Genomic DNA, 16,742 nt, shown 5'->3' on the forward strand with positions numbered 1-16,742 from the left:
TATCCTGGGAGAGATTTCAGGTACTTCAGACCCAGTACAAATAAATGAGGTCTTTCCCCAAAAATGCATTCTAATAGGCCAAGTCTTATGAAGATGCACTTGTGAGGACAGGTAGAATCAGAGCACTCCCAATCACATAGGATTTATAATTTCATGCCTTCAGCAGTTACAAGAGGGCCATCTTGTCTAATTTGATATCAGCATGAAGAAATTGCAAATGGTGACCAGGCATCAGACAAGCAACATGTATTCATTTCCCAGCACCCCTTAGGAAAAAAATTACTCCCTGTCTTACTGAGACTAACACATTTCTCGGTTTAATAATGTGCCAAGTGAACTCTGAATGGTGTCAGCAGTACCTCGGCTGCTGCTGTCTTATTACATTCAAATTCTATTCAGAAATTCACTTAGATATTTTGAGAGACGATTTCTTAAAACTTTCCTAATACGTGTACTGGCATTTTTGACATTACCTTTTTTAAATTTCCTTTGTATCTACTTTTAAGCATCAGAGCTTAGAGCAGGGGTCTCAAAGTCCTGGCCCGCAGGCCATCTGCAGCCCAAGAACCTCTCCGCTACGGCCCGTGGAAGAGAGACCAATGCAGCCATGCTGCCAAAAATGTCTGCTGCAGGCGCCGCCCCCCGCAGCTCCCATTGGCTGGGGGAGAGGGACGAAGGTACCATAACTAGTCGCTGGGCAGAGTCAGCCATGCAGGCCACATCACTCCCCCCCCCCCCCCCCCCGGAACATAAAGTTGTATGACAGTTGTATTTTTGAATTTCTTAGAAATAGAATTTAAATGTTTTCTTTTCTGAACACCATCTTCAATGACATTATTGGCCCGCTGGGAGGATTTGAGGACTGGCACAGGCCCTAAGGTAAATTGAGTGTGAGACCCCTGGCTTAGAGCATAATCCCCCTCTGCAGCACTCAGGGTATGTGCTCCCAGCAGTACACTCTACTCCCCAGTCAATGCCATTTGAATAATCATATATGGACCAAATTCTGCCTTTGGATATGCATTTAGGGCTTCCACAACTTCCAAGACAGCCAGGTGGATATAGCCAAAGGCAGCTTGTCCCACAGAAAGTGAACTGAGAATGTCATATCAGCACTACTACCATGAGTTACAACAGGAAGATGCCCCATCCTGATCTCATGGATACCAGTGTAGTTCCAGAGGCTCCAATGAAAAAAAGATACAAGGGGGAGAGGAGAATCCAGCCCCTGGAGACAATGCGTGATACAGGTGGGAAGCCAACCAATGCAGCTACTTATGTTTGGGGTGGAATGATTAAAAACCACCTTCCCTTGCAAGATTCACTCCTGACTTGCCATTTTGGACCAGGCTAGCTCACAGTGAATAGTGCCTTACCATGCAAACCATTCTACTGATTTCAGTGCGGGTGCCTCACCAAATGAGGATGCATAAAGGGCGACAGAACCCAGCCCTTTAACCTTGAAGGGGTTGTTAAAGCCAGTCCTGAATAATGACTTTGGTCTGTGGTAATACCAAGTCTTGACATTTAGCTTTGCAAAAATAGTTGGAGATCTATTTGGGTCACTGAGGTCAGATGTCAGTTTACTGCATGCAAAGTGCATATGACTTCTGAGATGGATACTCAGCACTGTGTTACATTAATTTAAAAATTAGCCCCCTTTTCAGTATCTCAAGTTGGGTACCCCAAAAAAATGGAGGCATCCAAAAAGTAACTCATCCCTTTTGAAACAGTTGGCTTTGTGGCTGTTCCTGGAATATGTGATTCACATCTTTTTGCAAAAGTCTCAGGGTATGCCACTGATTGTTTATTTCTCTCACTAGAAAGCGCCTGTCCCAGTGCATCTTGTTGCTGGTATATTCTGAAGTGCACCACTGTATACATTTGCACATATTTTTTTAAACATGCAAATAACTTGGCTTATGAATCAATCCCAGGCACATATATAGTTCACCTGCAGTACAATAAAACCATCCCTCCTCTGACCAATCCCACCCCTCAGTCCAACCCTTCCCCCCCAAAATCATGAAAACAGCATACCATGAAGGGCATCAAATCTGAAACATGACTGCCCGAGACAGCATTCTAGAGGCGAGGATTCTTTGCAGAGACTGTCCTGTTACCAGCCTCATCCCTTTTAAACTAAGGAACTGCTAGGTCAGGCACCTTTGCTGGTTGCTATTACAGTGGTAGCAAATGAAGAAAGAACCTAGCTCTCTAGCAGCTATCCATTTAGGCATTTATAAGTCAAGATCAAGACCTATAACTAGAACTACACCCCAAAATTAAACCACCCATGTAAACTACAGCATAATACGCACTCTGCATTAAGTGCCTCTTAACTAGACAAAAGTCATGTCCTGCCCTAGCTTATGTTCTGGATGGCCCCGGGGGATAGATTTGCACCACCATCCTATGAAAATGCAATTTCAGACTTATGCTAGTTGTGTATAATGTATAGAGCTATGCAAACTCATCACTGGGATGGTAATTGTGTGTGTCAGATTTTTCCCTCAAGAGCTTTAAAAACAAAAGAACTCTTTACCTCACAAGATTTGTTAATTTTAAATCCACTCATTAGTACAGAACTACACAATGTATGGGAAACTACAGTGGGTTCCTGGTGCACATCATTCATAGCTAGTGAGCTAGACAGACAATGTTATGGGTAGCCTGGCACTTCCTCATGTTGTTAAAAACTGTTCATCCAATTATTATGAAAACGTCTGTGTACTGGTGGGAGTTATGCAGGGTAATAGGATCACAATGACAGAGGTTCATGCATCATCATCAATAAATCTAAGTACCTCAAAGCACATTATAACCATTAACTTACTTATCCTCAAAACGCTTCTCTGAGGTAAGCAAGGGTGAGTATATAGAATACACACATGCAGGTAGATATGGGGGATGAGCACTGAATGTGCCCCCACTTTATCCAGGTGACAGCTAGACATCTGGGAAGGCTGTCATGCAATGTAAATATTTTGACATTGGTAGTGAATATTGTACATGACTAAAGACATACTAAAAAGATTTCTGAACAGCATTCATCCCATAGACATGTTCTTCTTTAAATCCTGCAGCAAGCTATTGTGTAGTTTAGCGATATCTGAAACAGCTGCTATGTTTCACCATAGAAGTGTGCTGCATTTCAGAAGAGGGGTGGTGACTATCTTCCACCCTAGTTTAGTACAACATAATTTAAAAATAAAATGTAAGAGCAACAACTAATGCAACACAATCTTTGCAAACTAGGTTAGAATGTAAAATGAACATGGAATCTATTTAGATTCCATACAGTACCTGCCCAAGTAAAAATCAATAATAAATCACTATTATGAGGGGCTACGTTTCTAACTTTAGCACTTCGTATGAATTTAAGGAATTGCTGATCACTTGGTTCACTGAAAATACATTTCCATTACTTAATACTGGTATTTTTTATTAACTTTGATGTGTTATATACAATATCGTCACTGTGGTGATAGTAAATACAGCAAAGATGATGGCTAGAATTATCCAAAAGTTGTGCTGAAATGGAGAGGCATGCTTGATACGAACACTTGGGCCAAACTTCTCCCGGGTATCTCTGCGGCTATAGTGAACCAGCAGAGGTGGGATGATCAACTGGATGGTGGTTGCAGCATAGGAGCCAGTTATTCCTACAATCACCTCAATGTTCTCAGTAACGACCGCAATCACAGTTGGTGGGATGATGGCCAAAAGCGGAAAGAGGAGTCTTTCAACAGCCCAAATGCGAGAACATTGGAAGGAGCTGAACATAGCCCATATGTTGTCTCTTAAAGCCACTGCGTTCAGGGGAAAGATGGCACTCACTTTAAAAGTGGTATAGAGTCCCAAGAAGTAAATGAAGAACACTCCAGGCACAATAGAGCAATCCAAAAAATTTAACAGAACAATTTCCTGAATCTTGTCCTTTTCAAAGGTGAACATGATAGTTAATGAAAGCAGTGCATAAAATGCACCCACAACTATGAAGACAATAGCAATTCCCAGACCAAGGTTGGCCTTGTTTAGTATGGGAGGAATGATATGAGGAAGGGTGGCATGGGATACAGCAGCTAGTGAACAAGCTCCAAAGATGTTTGGAAGAGCACCAGAGTTAGCCAGAGTAGGATTTCCTTTGCCTCGGCCAATAGCTAGGAGGTGGAATGCCATGATGAACATAATGCAAAAAACTGTAAAAGAGAAGAGAGAGTTAGAATTAAAATTGTTGGTGGTAAACTCAAATTCCTAGATTACTGATGAAGACTCATGCAACTTCTTTATTCCTTTTTAAAATCCAGGTATTAACCATCCTATTCCCCCCCCCCCCCCATCACCACCTCCCTTTTCTGAGAGCTGCTGGTTACTACCGTAAACAAGACAGAGAGGCCCAAGATAAAACCATGGATGCAAACAGCTCTGAACTTGGACTTTGTAGCTGGGGGCTAATCTCTAGTACTAGAAGGGGATGACTAACCAGCTCCAGGCCAGCTCTTCAGCTGGTATAAGTCAGGATAGCTCCATTGATTTTAGTGGAGCAATACTGATTGCCACCAGCTGAAGATCCAACTCACTCAATGTACATGCACCACTTATCCATGGACTCGGGCAAACAAAAGAGAAGGTGAAGAATAGAGCTCAGACATTAGTTAGTTAATAGGCCTGGTCTGGCTTTATGGGTTAGAGCAGGGGTGGGCAAACGTTTTGGCCTGAGGGCCACATCTGGGTATGGAAATTATATGGCAGGCCATGAATGCTTACAAAACTGGGGGTTGGGGTTCAGAGAGGGTGAGGGCTCTGGGGTAGGGCCAGAAATGAGGAGTTCAGGGTGTGGGAGGGATCTCCGGACTGGGGGAAGGCTTGGGGTGCAGGGGGTGAGGGTTCCAGCTGGGGGTGCAGGCTCTGGGGATGGGCATGAGTGGTTGTGGGTGCAGGAGGGTGCTCTGGGCTGGGACTGAGGGGCTCAGAGGGCAGGCTCTGGGTGGCGCTTACCTCAAGCAGCTCCCAAAAGCAATGGCACGTCCCTCCTCCGGCTCCTACATGGAGGCGTAGCCAAGCAGCCCTGCACTCTGCCCCACCCACAAGCGCCACCCCTGCAGCTCCCATTGGCCGGGGTTCCTGGCCAACAGAAGCTGTGGGGGCGGCACTCGGGGCAGGGTCAGCATGTGGAGCCCCCTGGCTGCCTCTACATGTAGGAGCTGGAGGGGGGACATGTCGCTGCTTCTGGGAAGCATGTGGAGCCATGGCACATGTGGAGCAAGGCAAGCCCTGGACCCTGCTCCCCGGCAGCAGCTTGAGGGCTGGATTAAAACATCGGAAGGGCTGGATGTGGCCCCTGGGCCATAGTTTGCCCACCCCTGGGTTAGAGCATGAGTAACTAGATACTCTATTAAGCAAAGGAAGACCCAAGAAAATCTACACTTTAGACATTTTTCTCATATAAAGTGCCTGGGACCAAAGTCATGTACCAGGCTGGAAATGGAGAATATAAATGCCTTGGTGGATGAACAAATTAAAGGTTTGTGCAAACCCAAACCAGAGAAAATTTCTGATCAGTTCAATACACAGGGTTTGTGACCCCCGCCACCCCCAGCCCTCCAGTTTAATGTTCATACAAACTCAAAGCAACATTCAGCCAAAACCAGCAGGTTTTGCCAGAACTGGTGAATTTCACTGTATCTTCTTAGTGAAACTACTGGGTTTTGACAGTTTTTAGGAGCCCAGGGAGACTCCTCAGTTTTGTAATGAAACTCTGACCAGGAAACTTGCTGGTTTCATGCACGCTTTTCAGCATCTCTCCTACTTTGTGCTGTCTGTCCAGAACAGAAAAATCTGTCCAAGTTAAAAAAACCCTGCCAGACTTTGCCAACAAGTGAGTGCCACCTGCCTTTGCGTTGCAGGCCCACAGAAGGTGGAGACTGAACAGACCTGTGAATCAGTCTTCCTGCCCAAGCAGGATCTATTAAATGAATGGGACAGATTCTCAGACACACCCTTGCTCTACCATCTTCCTACAGCGGTTCTGCTGCGTGGATGGTGTTATGTATGTCCTGAGATCTCCCACTGGCAGAAGCTGGCTGAGAGAGGTGCTGGCCTTGTTGATTATTCTGGCCACACATACTCTCCTGAGTCAGCCTAGCCCACTCTCTGGGCTGCATTGGCAGGCTCCATGCTCCCTTCAAGTGCAGGGCTGTGGCTTCCAGTTTGTGCGCTGCTCAATGTTCCCTCCAGAATAGCTCTGTCCCACAGAAGGCCTGAGGTCCTGGGACACACAGACAGGCACTGGCATCTCTCAGCTGAATGGAACACAGTAACTAGTGTTGGGGGGGGGGGGAGAAATTGTAATGTATCAATGCCCAAAAACCCTAATCAGAATTGGAGCCCCATTGCGTTTGATGCCGTACAAACGCCTACTAAGAGACAGCACCTATCCCAAAGAGCTCACAAGTAAAAGAACAAGCAGTGCAGGGGATTTAGCCAGACTGCTATTAATCTAAGTGGAAGATGGATGACTGAACTCCCGATACTGCTTTGAAAATCTCAGCCAATTGCTTTTCTGGAGAATGATTCATAAACAGCAAGTTTGTAACAAAATAAAGGACTGCCTCCCAAGGTACAATATAAATGTGCCAGAGAGTTTAAGAAACTCCCTTTTCTCCAAACAGCTTTAACCCAAAATGTCAAGGTGGATTTTCTGCTTGTAAAGAATTCTGTGCTATCACACAAATACCGTATGTGTTATTGCTGCCTGACCTAACTCCTTGGCATTGACAATGTCAGTGGTTGAGTCCTTGCTTTCAGCCATGTATGATTAATGGGCCACCTGGCAAACACACTATGTGTACGGTGCCAGGTCACGTTGAGTTAATTTTTGCCAGGTGACAATAGAAAATATTCCTAGTTGAAAATATCTACAGATTTCAGCTGCCAACATAATGTCCCAAACTCCATGCACAGCCAGGGTTGTTTCAGCCTCTCTCTCTGTCCTAGCCCTCAATATCACACACTGTGAACTCAGCTTCCAAATCTCTTCTTTCCAGTGGTGCAAGCAATGGTGGGCCAAGACGTTCTGATCTGGACCTGAACTTTGCCTGGGGCTATTTTGGGAGGGAGCTGGAGAAGCAATGCAGAGGGGTGGTTCTGAGGCTGTGTTTCATGCCCACCTCTATCCATGTGTCTTTGAGTTAATGTGCGAGATACATTTAACTGAACAGACATGAAAGCCTCAGGTGTAAAGACAACATCTGTGCTCACGCCAGCATTAAGGGGGTAGAAGAACCCTGGCTCCAGTGCATGGGCTGCAGGTACTGTGCAGCTTCCCTGGACATGCTACTCCTATCCCAAGCCGGTGGGGCAGAACCTTGACTCCACACCTCCCACAATGCACCAGCCAATGCAGCTGAACCAGCACAGAGGAAAGTAGCCTGCACACATGAAAATGCTAACACAGACTACTTCTTGCCTAGAGCAAGGGGGGAGGAACCAGGGACTGAACTGGGACTCCGTCACAATTCAGTCCCCAGAGGCAGCACAGCTCTGTGCTGTCCCTTACTCAGGGTTTCTGGTAACTCCCTAGTCAAACCCAAATTAGGTACTACCATATAATCTAATGCAATCCACCACAGCATGCACCAGAGTCTGTTTGCTCCAGTACATCCACTGGAGCACTCTGGGAAATAGCAAAATGTCTTGTGGATACTGACATGTTTTAAAAAAACCTCAAGATCTTCACTTATGGTATCATTGGCAGCCATGTTTAGGGATTTTTTAACTAAGAATCTCACTTTCTTTTTCTTTCCAGATCCATTCAGGCCCAGAACAGAAATAATTATAGATAGTGAGGGATAGATGGAAGCAGAGATGGAAGGCTGATAAACGAGAAGGACCTTCTAGCTACTTGGACCAGACTTTCCTTCTGGGTAGGCAGACCTCATGGGAGAGGATAACTAGGAGCTGGCTCAAATGAAGCCTTGGTGATTTATACTTACATATAAAAGCAGTAGATCTTGTTAGGATTTTCTTTTTTGTGAACATTTGATAGAAGTGATTTTTGTCCTGGTTTTTGTCAAAATTTAGACAACTTTGAAATCTGGGGGATTGTCAAAAAGCTAAAGTTTTGTTTTCCGAATGTTCAGTTATCAAAATGTTCAGTTCAGAAACCAAACAAAAACACAATTTTCATTTGCCAAGCAATGAAGAACATCCAGCGTTTGAAGAAAAAACAAATGTTTGAGGAAAAACCATTTTCTTGTGCAAACATTTTGGTTACTTAAAAAAAAAGTCAAAAAAAGAAACCCCATTGTGATGGAAAAATGTTTAACTAGCTGTAACAAACTACAGTAATTGTTCTACCCATGTTTCTCTGTGTCTTTGGTGCACCAATCAATTGTCTGAGAAACTCCCCAGCTAAAAATTCATTCTTAAAATGGCTCCTCAATGTCACGGTACTCTGAATTGGGGGTGGGGGGGGGCATACAACACATGGGGCCCAATTCCATAAACACGTCACATAGACCATTCCCATTGAAATTCGTGGCAGTCCCACACGATGAGCACTCACAGGATCCAGCCCCACAGATGCAGCATTGCAATTGGTAGTACAGCACCACTGGGCACGTGAAGGGTTGAGCCTCACATTTCCTGGATTCTCTAATTTAAGTCGGGCCTTTAAGCAGCCTTGAAAAATTGCAGCCTAGGGATTCGGATGCCCAATTCCTATGTAAATTAATGGGAAATGGGTGTGCAGATTTCTTCGCCTTAATGTTCGTATTCTAACCACTTCATGCTCATGAGCAGCTAACAGTTGCTCCCAATTGTAAAGGTTTTCCTTGTGGGTTTGGAAAGCTCATTTGAAATTTGTCAGTCTCCTTCACAATTTCAAAAGAACCAGCAATTTTTCCAGCACTTCATTACCCACGGCTATAGGGGCCTTCCTGCTCCTTACTGAACCAGCTTGCTCAGTCTAAAGTAGGCTCTCTTAAGAGCAGCTACACCTTTTAACATGTGTTGTATGGTAACAGTCCTGGCAATAGCTCTCAGACAGGATTTTTGGGTAATGTACTAGAAAAATGACAGCAACAGCAAGTAATATCACCTGTTGATTTAGGTTTATAACACAGGGGCTACTATTCTAGCCCAGGGGTTCTCAACCTCTCTTTCGGAGGCCCCACCCCCGCCCAAACAGGCTATAAAAACACCACAGCCCAGCTGTGCTGCACTCACGGGGGGTTTTTTTTTGTATAAAAGCCAGGGCCCACATTAGGGAGTAGCAAGCAGGGCAATTGCCTGGGGCCCCATACCACAGGGGCCCCCACAAAGCTACATTGCTGAGGCTTTGGCTTCATCCCTGGGTGGTGGGGCTCAGGGCCCTGGGCTTCAGAGACAAACACCTACAAGATCTCTATCAAGAGTTCTTACAGCTACAATACCCACCTGCTGAAGTGAAGAAACAGATTGACAGAGCCAGAAGAGTACCCAGAAGTCACCTACTACAGGACGGGCCCAACAAAGAAAATAACAGAACGCCACTAGCCATCACCTTCAGCCCCCAACTAAAACCTCTCCAACGCATCATCAAGGATCCACAACCTATCCTGAAGGATGACCCATCGCTCACAAATCTTGGGAGACAGGCCAGTCCTTGCTTACAGACAGCCCCCCAACCTAAAGCAAATACTCACCAGTAACCACACACACCACACAACAGAACCACTAACCCAGGAACCTATCCTTGCAACAAAGCCCGTTGCCAACCGTGTCCACATATCTATTCAGGGGACACCATCATAGTGCCTAATCACATCAGCCACCCTATCAGAGGCTCGTTCACCTGCACATCTACCAATGTGATCTATGCCATCATGTGCCAGCAATGCCCCTCTGCCATGTACATTGGCCAAACTGGACAGTCTCTATGTAAAAAAGACTAAATGGACACAAATCAGACGTCAAGAATTATAACATTCATAAACCAGTCAGAGAACACTTCAATCTCTCTGGTCACTCGATTTCTGACCTAGAAGTGGCTATTCTTCAACAAAAAGACTTCCAAAACAGACTCCAACGAGAGACTGCTGACTTGGAATTAATTTGCAAACTGGATACAATTAACTTAAGCTTGAATAGAGACTGGGAGTGGTTTAGTCATTTCACAAAGTAAAACTATTTCCCCTTGTTTATTCCCCCCCCGCCCCAACTGTTCCTCAGACTTCTTGTTAACTGCTGGAAATGGCCGACCTTGATTATCACTACAAAAGGTTTTCTCCCCCCCCCCCACTCTCCTGCTGGTAACAGCTCATCTTAGGTGATCACTCTCCTTACAGTGTGCATGATAAACACCCATTTTTTCCATGTTGTGTGTATATAAATCTCCTCACTGTATTTTCCACTGAATGCATCTGATGAAGTGAGCTGTAGCTCATGAAAGCTTATGGTCAAATAAATTGGTTAGTCTCTAAGGTGCCACAAGTACTCCTTTTCTTTCTGGGTTTATATGTGAGAGCTTTACTCCCAGCAAATATTTATACTAATGCTTTTGTCTCCCAGGCTACTACTTCTACCCTTATCCACACTGAGAAGTACTTGACAGCCAATCAGCAAAATGATCTATCCTAGGTTTTTTTTTTTTGAGACTCCTTATTCTAGGTACTGGCATTCTTGCTAGAACAGCATCTGCTTTGTTTCTCTACATCTTACAGTCATTTATATAAGTATATTAACAGAAAGCTGGTGTCCCCTTACAGATCCTTGTAGTACCTCAACTAACTCCTATCCACCTTTAAAGGGATTTAAGGCTGTCCTTTGTTTCCTGTTCTTTAGCAGTTCAGGCTGCCAATATTTTACTTATTCCATGACCCATAACCCCAAAGAGTCTCCCTTAAGACATGAATTTATTACATGCATTCTGATTGATTCAGTATTAGATATTTTCTGCAGCCCCTTTGCCATCCCATGTGCTCAGACATTATGACAAGTTACAAAGATGTAACTATTACTTGCCTTGAATTAGATGGGTTATATCTAAGCAAGCTCTAAAGTGCTTTTTTGATGCCCAAGTTGGTGACTTCATTTAAAAAAAAAAAACAACCTTTTATGATTGCCCTACTGCTTACATCAGTCTAATCTAACATTTGGTGAACAATAGTTTTATTAGCCAATTTCAAATCAAAGTTCTCACCTAAACTGTGAGGAGTCTAAAAACCATCCTCTGAAACTATTGCTATATAGTTTTTCCCCCTACATCACTCATTTATAATATCTCAGCTCATGTATGGACTACAGCAGGGGCGGGCAAACTTTTTGGCCTGAGGCCCCTGCCTCCTATCTGACCCCCCTGCTTCTTGACCCCTGACGGCTCCCCTGGGACTCCTGCCCCATCCAACCCCCCTGTTCCCTGACCTCCCCACCCCTGACTGCCCCATCCACCCCTCCCCGCCCCATTCCTGACTGCCCCCCCGGGACTCCTGCCGCATCCAACCCCCTGGGACCCCTGCCCCATCCCACCCCCGTTCCCCGCCCTCTGATTGCCCCAACCCCTGACCACCCCCCCAAACTCCCCTGCCCTCTATCCAACCCCCACACCCTTACCACGCTGCCTGGAGTACCGGTGGCTGGTGGCACTACAGCCGTGCTACTGTGCCGCATAGAGCGCTGGGTCAGTCCGCGGCTCTGCAACTGCGCTGCCCATCCACCCAGAGCATTGTGGCACAGCGCACTGAGGCGGGGGGGGGAGGGGGGGGAAGAGAACAGCAGGGAAGGGGCTGGGGACTTGCCTCCCAGGCCAAGAGCTCAGGGGCTGGGCAGGAGGGTCCAGCGGGCCGGATGTGGCCCACGGGCTGTAGTTTGCCCACCTCTGGCCTACAGCCTTTTATTCCAATCAATCAATGGTCATTAACCTTTGTGCCAATATTTTCATGCACCAAAATCTAAGTTGCTCAAGCAAAATATGCATCTGCACATGCAAAACACTGTTCACTTTAGGCCTGATGTCAATGGGAGTCTGTCCATAGGACTCAAGCTCCTCGTGCATCAAAAGGTGAAGTCTACCCTAACCCTTTGTCCAAAGCCAGAGTAAAGGGTTTTGAGAGAGTGACTATATAGGAATTGGAGCAGTTGAATCCCACATTCCCAGCAATTAAAAATTCCAGCCATTAAGCTTTACCAAAAATAGGGACAAGAACTCCTGCATACCCTCTGTGCTCTGGGTCTGGGGCCACTGGATCAGCATAATTTATTAGGTCATAACATTTTCCAGCCCTTTTTAAATTCAGCTATGGTATTTGGCACAGTGATTGCCTGTGTAATTTTCATTTCCACATCTCATTATACTTTCTCAGATGCCACACAAACAAAATAGTACTGCCTGCTTATTACCATGCCTGCAAGAATTATTGCTCCAAACAACTGCACCGTCTGTTGGAAATGCCTGATTATTTCCTACATTTTTAGTCTGTACTTGCTAGAGTAGAGCAAAGCTGATGTACATTGTAAGGCACAATGTAACTTCAGACAATTGAAATGTAGGAAGCTGGTTTGTGTACTGAATTTTCTACCTAGTGGATCAGATTCCCATCTCATTTATGTCAGCAAAGCTCCGGAGTAACTTCATTGAAATCAGGATTATTACAAATGTATGCCAACATAATTAAGATCAGAATCTGGCCCATTATATATGAACCAGCTGGTCAAATCCACTTCCCATCAACCAAAGGGCTCTTTGAAAAGAGTTATTTCCTTATTTTTAGAGGTGGGGAATGCCCATTGTCAGTCTGTCCTCTGATGCATTCTGCCTGCTGGAATCCTTTGTTTTCATTTTAAAGAAAACAAACCTGCAGAGTTAAGTAAGGAGGCAGTGGGGAGAAGAAAAAAAAACCAAACACAAAAACCAACCAACCAAAACAGAAATGGCCCACCTTGATTATAACTACAAAAAAGGTTTTTCTCCCCCCCGCCCCTCTCCTGCTGGTAATATCTCACCTTACCTAATCACTCATTACAGTGTGTATGGTAACACCCATTTTCCCATGTTCTTTGTGTATATAAAATCTCCCTACTGTATTTTCCACTGCATGCGTCTGATGAAGTGAGCTGTAGCTCACTAAAGCTATGCTCAAATAAATGTTAGACTAAGGTGCCACAAGTCCTCCTTTTCTTTACTGTGGAGTTACTGTGCTACATGCCTGCATTTCACATTTAAGGAGTGCACAGCTGGCTTGTTCACTACTTCTGCTTCTACATCAAACATTTCTTCTATTGTTAGAAGGAAAAAATGTTCTTGGTAATTGGCCACTTGATAGAGAAAAATGCAATTAAAAAAAAAAAAAAAAAAGAGTTAACCAGAGAGATGTTACCATAAATAGATGGGTCAATATATTTTAATTCCTATGCTCTAACACCAGAAAGTGTCCTTAAACCTTCGCGTATTGAACTTTGTGGGTGTCTCTTATCTCACGCTGTTGGAGTCCCTCCCAATCTAACAAAGTCGTCAGGTCTCTGGATAAGGAGAAGCAAGTTTTCCCAAGATAGATTAACTCCATAACTTAATGCAGCAGCAGCATTATGGGGTAGAACCACAAGGCAGGCTGTCTAGGAGTCAAAGTCGGCTTATGGAACATGACTCTCCACTGGAGTACCATGAGTCTTGAATAACCAATCATAGATTCATGGCATTGCCCTGCAGCTCTCAAAGGAATAGCTAGATTGATGGTAGGGATTTTAAAAGCCACCAAACTCTGCAACATGACTTTATTGTTTGCAGTGCTTGGGGGAGAAGTGGGGGCAAGTGTTGTGAAGTCCATGTGAACCTGGGAAATTGAGGAGGACATATACATACCTAGGATAATTGCAACTACTAAAATGATAAGAATTAACATGGGCTGTGTCTAGGTTTGTAAAGGGTAAAAGACCCTGAACTACAAAGAGTTAACTATGGGCTGTTTAAATGCTCTAAGAGCACTACCATGTGAATATAAAGTATACCTCTTTACTTACTAATGATTTATGAAGTGCTTCTACTCTTAGCCAAACGGCATTCATCATCAGCTACTGTATCACAGAAAATCCGCTACCCCACAGAGAGTGGCTTGATATAGGCACCTCATATCTGAAATTAGACTCAGGCCTTAGGTGATGTGGGGGGGGAACTGCCTTTGATTCACTCCAGGAAGCTTATGACCTCAGCTCAATATCCACATTGAAAATTTTGAACAAGGTACCACCAGATATAAAAAGGACTTCCGTTTGCTAAACAGCAAAAAGGTGCCAGTAAAGATTGAGGAGAGAACTACAGCAGTACTAACATTCCAAGCTGCTGCAGAAAAACATTTTCAAAGGGATGTGCACGCAGGACCACAGAAGTGTTGTGAAGGCCATGATACTACCAGAGTAGTGCTAGGGGACATGCATGCTCATTACTAGTATTAACTTAGCAAACCTGGCAAGCATGCCCAGATGCAGATAGACATCAGCATGTGGTTAATTTGTACATGACTCATCAAGTGCCTTCCTAGAACCTTATTCCAAAATTATGCACAGTAAACCTTTCAGAGATAGAGACAGTCAGCACCTACTACACAGGACAAACACTCACTAGCTGAAGCTCTGCCCTGTTAAAAATTCTGCCTTATTTCTAATTTGAATGTGTCTGGGTTTAACTTCCAGTCATTGGTTCTAGTTATGTCTTTCTCCACTAGACTAAATGTAGTACCCAGTACATAGAATATTTCAAGCACAAAGACTCTACACCCAGCATATGGCCACTAATTGACATTTATTAATTCCCAAACAAGTTGGCTCATTACCCTACTATTCTAGAATGACGACAATGCTTCTACTTTGAAACATAGATGAACAAAATACAATTTGGGGAGAGACAAATAATGGATTGTTTGAGCTTTCTGGGAAATACTGGGTCATTTGATCCTCTGTCCAGCATACTAAAAAGCATAGCAACATATTACAGAAACTCCCCTGAAAACTGGAGCACAAGCCAAAAGTCCTACCTTGTATAGTGCTGCATGAAATTGCAACATATGCATCATTTCATACAGACGATCCTCAGAGCACAGACAGGATTGAGGCTTAGGAGACTGAGGAACCAGAGAACAAACAGCCCTATTTGATAACATGGTGGGGAAAAACAACTTACTACAGAAGAGGCGTGATTGGCTTTTGCTGCTTAAGATGCACTAATTTATGATTGGCAGACTTCTGAAGTTCTTATCAGCAGTGGATTTCTAACCATACTGAGACTATCTGTTTAGGTGTGTGTGGGGGGGGGGGGTCCTCAGTCTGAAAGAGGCTTGAATAAGCTTGCCCCCTAATTTACAGGCATCTTGGACTTCTAATGCTGCCATATATGAGTAGAGCAGTAGCCAGCCTCTTCCCAGTCAAGGTCTCCATAGTCTTGAGCACTTTTCAGTGGGTGTTTTCAGCCATGCCTAAGGCCAGTTACGAGTGTCATTTCTTTCTCAGAACTGGACAGCATGATAACGTACATAGCTCGTTGTTGTAGCTGCTTTCTGGAGCTATTAGATCTTTCTGCACATTTTCTACTACAAAGGAGAACTTATGGCCCTGCATGTCTATTTCCCAGTTCTGCTGACACTCCGCCATTTGACAGCAACAGACCAGAGCTATAGTTTTGGAAATAAAATTTTAGCAAATGCATCTTAGGCAATTCTGAATCCCAGCCCCCAGTCCTGTTTGGAGAAACTCAGCTCATCTCCTATTCAAGAGGGAGCAATAGGTCTCCCAAATGTAGTTTAACTCCTCTGAGCTTTCCTAATTAGACACCACATCTATGCCCCAAAAAGCCATGCTTGTTCCAGCTTCTTTCAGCACTGCATTTCTGACAAACTAGTCACTTTTTCTTCTCTTTTTTGATCTTGTATAAATTTGAAGACAAAGATTCTTCTGAATAATGGATGTTCAGAGATTTCACTCTAGATGAAATAATATGTTGTTTTCATGCTAAAAATAGATAAAAAATCATGAATTCAAGAATAATAGAAAGCTTGCCCCAGTAAATCCAAGGGGGAAGCTGCACAACTCTGAAAATAGCACTGGAAAAGGATTAATTAACAAGCAATGGTCATCTACATGACCTTGGTTTGCTGGCTCAGTCTCTGTCTTACACTGATGCACACTGCTCAAAAATTCTCCCCATAAAAAGTCTATTTTCAGTATGACTGGCTGAACCCAGAGACTAGTACAGAATCTGGAAACCTACAAGCAGACTTATTGCTTGATCTTTTTTCCAATGTTATTCCACTAATGTCAGGTGTCATCTTAAAGTAACTTAAGCAACAAGAGGTGTTTGCACTTGAACCTCAGGATTCACAGTGAGCAGCAGGTCATGTCAGGAAATTCACATCTGAGAAACATCAGCCTGGCTCACATGCTTCCCTCAGAACAGAGGTAGCATACCAGAGGTCCATGAACCAGTCTTGGTCTGAAAAACACTTGTGGGTGATCCCCAGTATGGTGGCTGTTCACATGGTCCTGGCTCTTCCTCCTTGTTTCCAACTGCTAAAGCACATTGAAATGAGATAAAAATGCATAAATATTGTCTAAATATTATCTTTCCATGTAAGCAGTTGCTGTAGTGGGCACAGGGATCTCATGCAACTGAAAGCAGGTAAGGAGGGGGCAGGCAAGAACCTCACATAGTCCATACCAGGGATGGAGCTCAAGCATGCCTGCATTAGAACTATTCCCCAGCTCACTCACAGAAG

At 44.2% G+C, this 16,742-nt stretch overlaps 1 protein-coding gene across 1 annotated transcript in view; it reads right to left on the reverse strand.

Moving 5' to 3' along the window:
- Nucleotides 1-3,447: 3,447 nt before the first annotated feature.
- LOC141994649 (transmembrane protein 104-like) overlaps nt 3,448-16,742 on the reverse strand; it is a 78,744-nt gene continuing 65,449 nt past the window's right edge. Inside the window, exon 9 of the mRNA XM_074964880.1 lies at nt 3,448-4,202. Within this exon, the coding sequence (XP_074820981.1) occupies nt 3,448-4,202 (755 nt within the window). The remainder of the gene's footprint in view (nt 4,203-16,742) is intronic.

Source organism: Natator depressus, chromosome 10, assembly GCF_965152275.1.
Source record: "Natator depressus isolate rNatDep1 chromosome 10, rNatDep2.hap1, whole genome shotgun sequence".
Lineage (NCBI taxonomy): Eukaryota > Metazoa > Chordata > Testudines > Cheloniidae > Natator > Natator depressus.